General features: G+C 41.9%; 1 protein-coding gene across 3 annotated transcripts in view; it reads right to left on the reverse strand.

Moving 5' to 3' along the window:
* LOC133475015 (GDNF family receptor alpha-2-like) overlaps positions 1 to 10,298 on the reverse strand; it is a 90,825-nt gene extending 80,527 nt beyond the window's left edge. For 2 of the 3 annotated variants that reach the window (XM_061767292.1, XM_061767291.1), the window contains exons 1-2: positions 8,982 to 9,509; positions 7,784 to 8,128 (exon numbers count right to left, since the gene is read on the reverse strand). In XM_061767292.1, the coding sequence (XP_061623276.1) occupies positions 7,784 to 8,128; positions 8,982 to 9,033 (397 nt within the window). In that variant the 5' untranslated portion in view covers positions 9,034 to 9,509. Of the gene's footprint in view, positions 1 to 7,783; positions 8,129 to 8,981; positions 9,510 to 10,161 lie in introns of those variants that run through there. The other variant, XM_061767293.1, reaches the window with a different exon arrangement.
* Positions 10,299 to 11,618: the final 1,320 nt, after the last annotated feature.

Genomic DNA, 11,618 nt, shown 5'->3' on the forward strand with positions numbered 1-11,618 from the left:
GTGGGTACTAACCCTATGGCTTCCTCCCACATTCCAAAACATGCTCGGCAGGTTCAGTGAAGACTAAATTGTCCTTATGTGTTCATGTAAATATTTGTCAATAGGCTATGTGCCCTGCAGTTGGTGGGTGACCAGTCCAGGTTGTAGATGGTCACTTGCCCAAAGTCAGCTGGGATCGGCTCCAGCACACCTGTCGCCCTAATAAGGATTAGCTTTACAGAAAATCTATGGATGGATGTCCAGTGAGGTGTGTCAGAAGAGTTCTAGGACTGGTATATATAGTGTATAATTCCAAGTGTATTTAAAATCCAAACTACATCTTATCCTCTTCAAAGTAATCCTTCTGGAATCTAACGCACTTTTACAGCATTCTCTACCCCGCCATCATGCACTCATAGAGGATTCTTCCGGGATCCTGCGCAGCACTGTCGTCACGGCCATCTTGATGTCACCCACGTCTTCAAAACGGGTCCGCTTCATGACCCCTTGACATGGGAAAGATGAAAAAAAATCACAGCAAGGTAATGTTCTTCTTGGCCAGAAACTGTTGGATGCTCAGGGTGAGCATGCGCGTTGTCATTGTGACAAAGCCACAAGATGTCCTGCTACAGCTCTATCCTCTTCTGCATTGAACAAAGGTAATACCGAACAATCTCTTTGTCGATGTGCTGGGTGATCGTCTGGCCTGAACCTTTCTGACACACCTCATATACGTATATATGGTAAAGCAACAAGCATCTGACATTCAATGTTTTCACAAAAACCTCTACAGTACCACAGTAAATTTCACTTACGTAAGTCAATTTATGGCTACTGCAAGTGTCAAACCTTCACTTCAAAGGCAAAGCACTCAAAAGATGCAAAAGCAAGATTTGTTTGTAATAGTGAATTGAATAGGCTCTCTGATGATGCTGCTTTCTATTGTCACCCGCGAGTTGAGTCTCCAGGTTATCTTTTAAGGTCATTACAAGTAAAGAAGAGCTACAAAAATGTTTAGTTTTTCAGGACACAGACTCTATCAAGGTCATTTCCAATGTCGATGCTTTTATGTTTTGTGGTCCTTTAGATGGTAAAGTCACTTAATTCTAAAGAATAAAGATGTTCATGATGAGTTTACTGCTTCATTTGAAATATAATCTTTTCTGCTGTAAGAACAAATTAGCAGCACTATACCCTCTTTTTAACGCCACTTCCCAATCAAACCGTTCAGTTCCAAGTATCTTTTTTGTTTAAAGAGTGCATACATCTTTGATATATGATTGAAATTGCATACACTTCTTCTTCTAAAAACTTTCATTTGTGAAACCAAAGCTACAGTATGTCCTTGTGTCCTCTTCTCATCTATGTTCTACCACTTACAGTGGGTACGGAAAGTATTCAGACCCCCTTAAATTTATAACTCTTTTTTTATATTGCAGCCATTTGCTAAATCATTTAAGTTCATTTTTTTCCACATTAATGTACGCACAGCACCCCATATTGACAGGAAAAAAATTTAATTGTTGAAATCTTTGCTGATTTATTAAAAAAGAAAAACTGAAATATCACAGAGTCATAAGTATTCAGACCCTTTGCTCAGTATTTAGTAGAAGCACCCTTTTGAGCTAATACAGCCATGAGTCTTTATGGGAATGATGCAATAAGTTTTTCATACCTGGATTTGTAGATCATGCTCAATTGGGTTTAAGTCAGGGCTCTGTCTGAGCCATTCAAAAACAGTCACGGAGTTGTTCTGAAGCCACTCCTTTGGTATTTTAGCTGTGTGCTCAGTGTCATTGTCTTTTTTTAATGTGAACCTTCAACCCAGTCTGAGTTTCTGAGCACTCTGGAGAAGGTTTTTGTCCAGGATATCCCTGTACTTGGCCGCATTCATCTTTCCTTCGATTGCAAGTACTCGTCCTGTCCATACAGCTGAAAAACACCCCCACAGCATGATGGTGCCACCACCATGCTTCACTGTTGGGACTGTATTGGACAGGTGATGAGCAGTGCCTGGTTTTGCCACTTAGAATTAAGGCCAACCATTTCTATCTTGGTCTCATCAGACCAGAGAATCTTATTTCTCACCATCTTGGAGTCCTTAAGGTGTTTTTTTAGCAAACTCCATGCGGGCTTTCATGTGTCTTGCACTGAGGAGAGGCTTCCGTCGGGCCACTTTGCCATAAAGTCCCGACTGGTGGAGGGCTGCAGTGAACTTTCTCCCATCTCCCGACTGCATCTCTGGAGCTCAGACACAGTGATCTTTGGGTTCTTCTTTACCTCTCTCACCAAGGCTCTCTTTTTTTGTAACCTTGGCCAGATCAGTGCCTTGCCACAATTCTGTCTCTGAGCTCTTCAGGCAGTTCCTTTGACCTCATGATTCTCATTTGCTCTGACATGCACTGTGAGCTATACGTTCTTATATAGGCAGGGGTGTGGCTTTTCTAATCAAGTCCAATCAGTATAATCAAACACAGCTGGACTCCAATGAAGGTGTAGAACCATCTTAAGGATGATCAGAAGAAATGGACAGCACCGAGTTAAATATATGAGTGTCACAGCAAAGTGTCTGAACACTTAGGGCTGTGTGATATTTCAGTTTTTCTTTTTAATATATGCCCTGCGATTGGCTGGCAACCAGTTCAGGGTGTACCCCGCCTTCTGCCCAATGATAGCTGGGATAGGCTCCAGCACGCCCGCGACCCTAGTGAGGAGAAGCGGCTCAGAAAATGGATGGATGGATGGATAAATCAATAAGTCAATATGGGGCGCTGTGTGTACATTGAGGAAAAAAATTTACTTAAATTATTTTAACAAATGGCTGCAATATAACAAAGAGTGAAAAATTCAAGGGGGTCTGAAAGCTGTCCGTACCCACTGTATCCCATTCAGTGTCACAGATGAGCTGGAGGCTATCAAAGCTGACTTTTAGGCAAGAGGCGGGGTACACGCTGGACTGCATATAGAGAGATAAGCGTTCACATTCACACTGAAGGACAACTTAGAGCAGGGGTGTCAAACATATTTTTGTCACGGGCCACATCGTAGTTATGACTTCCCTCGGAGGGCCGCTACGACTGTGAGCCCATATAAATGAAAGATTACCTCATATACTGTAGTTACATACAGTATACGGAACACATTGATGAATAACCAGTTTTGAAATCAGAAGCCTATAAAAACATGTTTTTCCAACTGTTACATTTCTTTTCAAAGGGGGATTGGTAACAAAAAAAAATGCTTGCAAATATCTCAATGGTATTACACCACAATACAATGAGCAAGTTTGATTTCCTTTCACAGGATATGGCTCCAGGGCCACCAGTTTGACACCATGACTTAGCGCATTCAATGAACCTACAATGCATGTTTTCAGAATGTGGGAAGAATGTGTATCCACAAAGAACTGCTAAATCATTCTCATTCCCAATTTTGGAGAGCATTTTATGAAATAAAAATCTTAAATATATTTTAACATATCAGAACAACAACAACAAAAAAACAATTTTTATACGACATGCATTTTGGGAGTTACAAGATTTTTATTTTTTCCTTCTTTTTTTTTTTTTTTTTTTTTACAATTACGGTAATTATTGCAGGATAATTGTGTTCGCTAAGCTGAAAACAACATAATGCTTGTTAAGACTTAAATATTGCGCTTATATGGGATTTCTTGGCGGCACGGTGAGGGACTGGTTAGCGCGTCTGCCTCACAGATTCTGAGGACCGGGGTTCAATCCCCGGCCCCGCCTGTGTGGAGTTTGCATGTTCTCCCCGTGCCTGCGTGGGTTTTCTCCGGGCACTCCGGTTTCCTCCCACATCCCAAAAACATGCATGGTAGGTTAATTGAAGTCTCTAAATTGCCCGTAGGTGTGAATGTGAGTGCGAATGGTTGCTTGTTTATATGTGCCCTGTGATAGGCTGGCGACCAGTTCAGGGTGTACCCCGCCTCCTGCCCGTAGATAGCTGGGATGGGCTCCAGCACTCCTGCGACCCTTGTGAGGATAAGCGGCTCGGAAGATGGATGGATGGGATTTCTTTTTGAATTTTCAAGACAACACATTTACTAAGCACATCTTGCAAGTTAATGTTTAATGTTGCTTGATGATGTGCAACGTTAGATTTAATCTATAAACTCCAGGGGACAGACTAACTCAGACTGTTAAATGTATAATATTTAAAATTCAAGAATATCAAAACTCTCGTGGCCTATCTATTTTAAGATGTTTTTTTTTTTAGTTTTGTATATTTATAGTTGATGTTAAAGATACAATCATGAACATAAGATATACAAACATACAAATTAAAATGAAAAGAGAAAAAAAAGTGAAAATAAAAATGATAATGATAATTATAGATAGCCTTATCATCACCCATCCCTACCAATTCAGTCCCAATTTGTGAACCCTCTCCATACTCTCCTTCCCTTACCAAGATGCTCCTTAAGCAGTATCATTCTCAGTTATTATTTTCTTTACCGAGCTCTCCTTCTACTTATTGAATAAAAACAACGACGTAAGCTATCCATAGAATGCAAAACACAAATCTAGTCCCCTGTACTGTATATCATCACCACATGATAAAGAAACGTTATTTACAAATCATCCATCTCATATTGACATATCCCACTGGGGCCCTTTTTTCAACATATTCTATTCGACTATTCTGCAACCCAAAATATATCTTTTTAAATTTTCTATTGCCTCAGTGATCCTTTCCTTCTTAAGTTGGTGTACTTGAGTAGATCCACTTAACTATTCAATGTTGCTCAAAATCAATGCGAGGCAGATTCTTGCCCCAAGCCAAAAAAGTAGTCGTAAAACAAATGTTAGATTTTTGCTCAAAAGGACTGTTTTAACAAATTACAAAAATCCAGACTCAAAAAATGTTTTGAGATTTTTCTATTCTTATGAATTACATTAGGCGGCACGGTGGCCGACTGGTTAGAGCGTCAGCCTCACAGTTCTGAGGACCCGGGTTCAATCCCCGGCCCCGTCTGTGTGGAGTTTGCATGTTCTCCCCGTACCTGCGTGGGTTTTCTCCGGGTACTCCGGTTTCCTCCCACATCCCAAAAACATGCATGAATTGGAGACTTTAAATTGCCCGAAGGCATGACTGTGAGTGCGAATGGTTGTTTGTTCCTATGTGCCCTGCAATTGGCTGGCAACCAGTTCAGGGTGTACCCCGCCTCCTGCCCGATGACAGCTGGGATAGGCTCCAGCACGCCCGCGACCCTAGTGAGGAGAAGCGGCTCAGAAAATGGATGGATGGATGAATTACATTAAAATCCACATTACAGTTGAGTGATTTTGTGAGGGTGTATTTTGAGTCAAGTGTCCAGAGAAGGGCATTGTAAAATGTTTATACATACTCGAGTGCACAATGGATGATGATTAGATTAAAACTGTGCTTAGTTTGTGCTAAAGTGAGCTTCATCTCCAAGGGCGACAGGACCAAAAACTGGCCCCTGCTTAGGAGCAGACTCGGGTATGAAACACAGCCTGTGAAGGACATACGGAGACAACCGGACAACTTGTGTGATGCATTCAAATACAAGAAAAAAAGTCACTGGGAGAACGCAAACAGGGAGCAAAGAAAACATCGTCAAGCAGATAGAGAGACACGAGGCCCGGGGAGCAACCGTGTCATTCAATTTGCCTTGACCTCATGACAGGGACCCTCTGCTGCCATCAGTGTGATGAAGTGAAGCTGGTGCTGTGAGCAGTCGAGTTGGGGAATCGCTTCACGGATCACGACGCTAAAGTCCACAGTCCTCAAAGACATTCCCACCATTACCCTGTGTGTCACAACAGCTGAGTGCATCGTGTTCTTTACGTGGCAAAACTGCCACTGTGACTTTGTGGTCCGCCAGCAGAGAGCCAAGTCATCCTTCAGTCAAACTTCCTTCACCTCATCTATAGAGCACAGTGACTCCAGCTGTAGTTTTCCTCTTAATATGAAGCACAAGGCGGTTGACACGCTAAAGGATGGACGGAAGAATGATCGCAGCACAAGTGAAGGGACTTTTTCCACCCTCTAAATGTGTTTCGGTGTAAAATCCAAAGAGTTCAGGGTTACAACAAGAGTGCTATTTTATGTGCCGCGTAAGTGGACACATAAGGGCCATTGGGCTATACAAGTATAACCTAATTACATGGTAATATGGAACACTTTAGGTGAAAAACAATAAGTCTACCATAACAGGTCCTCCTAATGTAATCCCATTATGCCTCCATTACCTTGGAGAGGATGGAGCGAGCAGGAAAAGCATGTCTTTTTCTTCCGGGAGTTTGAAGCATCTTAAGAGGACACCAGGGTACAGAGCATCAACAAAAGTTGAAGTGGTGTCCATCTTCCAACCCTTTAAAGGTTTTATAGGATTTAGAGCAGAGGTTCACAAAGTGTGGTATGCATACTACTAGTGGAATGAATCACTGTCCGAGTACAGTTCAGTTGTATTTAACTTTTTAGGACAATACATTTCCATTTAATTTATTAGGAACAGTTTGTTTTTTAAAATTCTATATAAGTACAATTTTTGTAAAAAAATAAATACATTAAAATATATATATATATATATATATATATATATATGACTGAATTACGGTATGGGCAATACAAAAAGGCTGTTGGTAGTGTCGTGCTTCGCATAGCTGACTTTGGTGCAGCTGATGCATTCCCACTGAATGACTTTGCAATTACTAGCAAATAATCCAAACTGGCCCATTTCCGCTACACGGCTCTACAGAGGGTCATCGGTAACATGACGTAGTTTTATTTTTACAGTGGTAACGTAAGACAAATTTACAGTAAATTACAGTGAGTATTTGTATTAAAAACACTTAGAAACACTCTAAGGCAATCAAATGAATAGCAGTAAGTACAGCATTGACTGAGTGTGTACTCTTGTGCTGTGCGCTGTTTGCAATCTCAAAATGTCATATTTCATAACTGTGGACCACCTGAATTGACATTTAGACCAGGTACTATTTCTAGTATCTTGTTAGTCTGGGCTCCCATACCCAAAGGTTGGCATATACCACTGCTAGTCGCTCATTGGTTGAGCAGGTTTGTCATCACTGAGTCCTACTGTGCTTTAAACTCTGGACAGTGCAGGATTTTACTTCACATTCTCCATTTTGCTGCAGCAGCCTGTTTTCCTGCTGCCCACAGTCTCCTCTCAGATTTAAAATAATAAATAAATAAATGCCTCCTTACCAACAGCAACGAGATGTAAACACAGGAGATCCTCATTCTCCTTCTCTGTTGCTTGTTAGCACGTTTCATTCAGTGTACCGTGTTTTTTGTGGTTTGTGAAAAGGACAACAAACTGACCCAAACAAAGATGAGTACAGCTGTAATTGTGCAGTGGAAAAGTGATATCGAGACTCCAGTTCAGGCTACTCAGTAACGAAGATGGATGGATGAATTCATTTACACTACTACAGATAATGTATGTTTGTTTATCTATCTATGCCACCAACATATAGTGAAAGGCAGAGCAATTAACTGCTCTTCCACTAGTTGGCAGAAGGTACAATAAAGCCACCTGTTGCCTTTTGTACAACAGAATAATAGCTTTGTGTTCAACTACACAGGCCCTGATTCCACACAGAGAGAATCAATGTGTGAGTAAATTGAGTTGAGATTCTCATTATTTCAGAATGCATATTTTTTGTGATGGTGTGCCGTGAGATTTCTTTTTGTAAAATATGTGCCTTGGCTCAGTAAAACCTGAGAACCACTGCTTTAGTCCACAGGAAAGCGGCTCCTGCATTTTGAGCCAAAACCATGTGCCTCCTACCTTCAGTAAGTCCCATGTGGATGGTCCAGTAGTTCTGAAGACACTGCAGCTCCTTCTTCATGCCCCTCTTGCAGCGACAGTCATAGAGCGGACTGACCAGCAGCACCTCCAGGGCCGCTTGGCACTCCCTGTTGTTGTCCAGCATGGCTTCCTTCTCCTTGCCCACGAGGCACTGGCGCATCACGCGGTACCGTGAGCTGCATTGAGGGTTCTGGTTGCACATGTCGCTGGCCTGGATGCAGTCCACCCATTCCAACGGGGTTCCGGTGACTTCGGACGCGGGGTGCACGTCAGCCAAGAGCACGGACAAAGCCGAGGCGCCGTCCCAGGAACTCACGGTCTCATCTATGAGGAGACAAATAGGATTGAGTGTTTTGCGGTGTTCAAGTTCAGAGTTTTTATGCCTGCTTTATGATGGCAACAGGTTGAACATGGCAACGATAAATAGGGTTGATGGCCTGCGACAAGACGTCTGTGCGTGCTCAAGCGAGACCGTGAAAATATTTCATGGTCCAATGGAGGCTTTGTGCAACACAGGCATATTTGTCACAATGTTACGCAAGAGCATGGGAATGTTACTGGTTTGTCCGTTACATTATTTTATGCCACCAACTACTCCGCACCAGACAGCTCCTCATTAAATCTCTGATGAATCAATCACACATAACACGAAAATGCCAGCTGTTTGTTAATCTCATGTTGTACTGTATTGTTCATGGAATAATATGGGGTCACAGAGGCAGACTGTCAGGTGCGTCCGCATGTCACAAGACTCAAGATCCAGACCCCATCCCGCAGATGTGCAGTGGGAAAAGGTAGAAGGACAAGAGCGACCCCTTGTGGTGATCTTAATAAGTCAACTGCCACTGAATGAGAGAATATCAAGTATGACGGACATGAAGTAGAATTTTTGTGATCGCTTTCATTTTGAGACGTTTGTGTTGGTGACACTAAAAATTCAATTAGTATCTCCCTTCCTCAAATGAGAAAATGGCAGCTTTGTGAAACAATTGGCAACGCATGCAAGTGTGGTGACTCAATAGGTGCCATCAAAATGTTGTCATAGATGCAGGACAGTTTAATTATCCGAATGTACATGATTTAAAAGTATTTTCGAAATCTCACACCACCTTCTAACGTTGCAGGTATGCTAATGACGGTATTACTTAGACATGGATTTTCACATTTCACCTCTCACCTAAGAGCAGAAGAAAGCTGCACACGCAAATCCACGCGGTGAGGGACCTCATGTTGGAGCGAGGATGTGGTTTCCAATTAGGTTTTTTGAAGCTTTTCTTTTAATTATTCCAAAGGTTAATCCGTGATTTAAAAGGGGGTGAAAAGCCGTATCCTCATTCAACTCCAAATTACCGGCGCATCGATGTCATAATAATCCAATGTCCTTAAATTTTGATCAACTAAACAAAAAAACAAAACTGAATGGAGGGAAAAAAAAAAAAAAAGTCAAATGCCAGTCATTGAGTCAATCCATGAACGCAGCTTGTCAAGGTTCGTGCACGCTCACAGCGACCAACTAGTGAGACTTCTTCATCGCTCAGCATTCTAAACCTCCCCAACACTCTTTTGCTCCCTCGTGGGAGTGTGTGCGTGTCACCGACGCAATTAGTATCTCGCATAAAGTAAAAAGCCCGTGCTAAGCTGGGTTCTGGCAGGGAAGTGTACGCCTCACTGTGAACGCAGCACTGACTGCGCGCGTGTGGAGGCATCGCAAGCGTTTTATTTGAGGGGGGTTGAGGTGGGCGCTGGGAGGGGCGCTGACCTCATTGGAGAACCACTGGAATGTAAGAGAGACTTCTTTTGCCTGCAGGAGGCTCGGAAGAATCCTCCTGGAGGAGATGAAATCATCACAACAAGCGACCTCAGTTAGCCTAGTGTTATGCTTATACACATTGGGGACACTTTATTAGGTACATATATATATATATATTATATTTACAATAAATGGATCTTTGCTCCTCTATTTATGCCAGTGAGGCATAGTGACAGACAGAACAAATGAATGGCCTTCTGTTAGATGGCAGGAAGTACATACAGTAATTAATGTATCCACTTTTTGTGACATTTTTGTTTGTTGGTGTGCCGTGAGATTTCTCAATCGTAAAATATGTTCCTTGGCTCCATCCATCCATCCATTTTCTGAGCCGCTTGTCCTCACTAGGGTCGCGGGTGTGCTGGAGTGCCCGGAGAAAACCCACGCAGGCACGGGGGCTTCACCCACACCGAAACTTTAGAGCATGATTCGACAGAACGGCGGTATGTTTACGTCCAACCGTTCGTGCTAGTAGTAGCTTGCTAGGCTACATACCATTTTATTGCCTGTTTGTTAGCCGTATCGTATTAAAAGTTGGTGAACATACCTCAAGCAAGCCTTAAACGAACGTCCTCTCCTCTCCTGAGCACCGGTGACCACCAACACATTTTTCCCCATTTTGTCCTCATAATGTTGTCGGCGCGCTCCACTCTTGTTGTCGTCGCCACGGTAACGACTGTATCCGGTCGCATTTGAGTTGACAAGATAAAGCCCAATGATCGTAATAAAACGGGATTCGGTGGTATCGGAATACAAGATTTTTTTTTTGCAGTAGTCTGACAGTGCAATCATGAAAGATCAAATTTGTCTTGTAGTTTGATCCAGGCATTACGTGTTGCCTGTCTCTGACGTGTGGTCTGTACCACACTGCCTAGGTTTTTTTTTAAATTTTTGTTATAAATAACTTCATTGGCCGTCAGATTAAAAAAAAAAAACGTAACAAGGCTAAAAATAAACTAGCTTTTGGATTCAGATATACTGTGTACGTGACGACGCGGAGTAAATGTCTTTTGCGGAGCCGATCAATGACGTCATTGATCAGATCGGCGAATTATGACATTAAAGCCGATCAGCATAAAATGCTAACTTGAGAGATGAGTCCAATGAAAATCGGTTATCTTTTTTGCTATATAACTGGCAAATGACAAAATAGAAACACATCTGACAACCTTAATTAATTCATCTTTCATATTGTAACTTATAAGATCAGGCAATTTTAATACACACACAAACACAGGACATTTAAAATAAAGTCGGAGGGCACCAATCACTTGGGTAGTACTGTCTCTGTGTTACTGTGTGTAGTGGCCCCTCCTGTACTGTGTTTTTCTACTTCTACAGACAAAATGACCATTATTCACGACCATTGATGTCTTTAGAAGTCAAATATCCATGTTAACTGGGAGGGCTGGCAGTGCATTTCTGAATATTCAATAAATCTCCCAACCTAATTGCCACAAATATCAGTAATTGAGACCCGTAAAAAGTCTCACCAAAACTGTCATGTCAGGCTTTTCTATTATTTTTATTTAGTTTACTGTACATTATGTAGCTCCATGAGTGGGTCAAAATACTGTGTAATAGAAACAACTGTCAGTATGATGCGGTGCAGTGCTACAGCACAATAATAAACTTATTGTTAAATGAATCTGACAGTGTCAATGAAGCGTATTGCTCTGTCCACCAAGACCATCGTTGACTCCAGGCTTCCTCCACTGTAAATTTATTTTGGATTAACAGAAACAAATCAAAGCGATTCGTGGGAGATTTGTTACAGTGGATTCCAAGTTGGCCTCACCAAATGACATCATTCATTTCAGCAATATCCTGGATATGACGTCTGTGTTTCCTTTGACTGAAAGGCAGATTAAAGTTATGGCACAATGCATGGTATTATACTATATTTGTTCTCGGAGAATGGACAAGCCTGCGGAATGTGCCATTTTTCAAAGTGGTTTCACATTAAACAAAATGACTTTGTTGTACATCATCGCTCAAACAGGG

The sequence above is a fragment of the Phyllopteryx taeniolatus genome, chromosome 3 (genome assembly GCF_024500385.1).
Source record: "Phyllopteryx taeniolatus isolate TA_2022b chromosome 3, UOR_Ptae_1.2, whole genome shotgun sequence".
In the NCBI taxonomy this organism is placed as follows: Eukaryota; Metazoa; Chordata; class Actinopteri; order Syngnathiformes; family Syngnathidae; genus Phyllopteryx; species Phyllopteryx taeniolatus.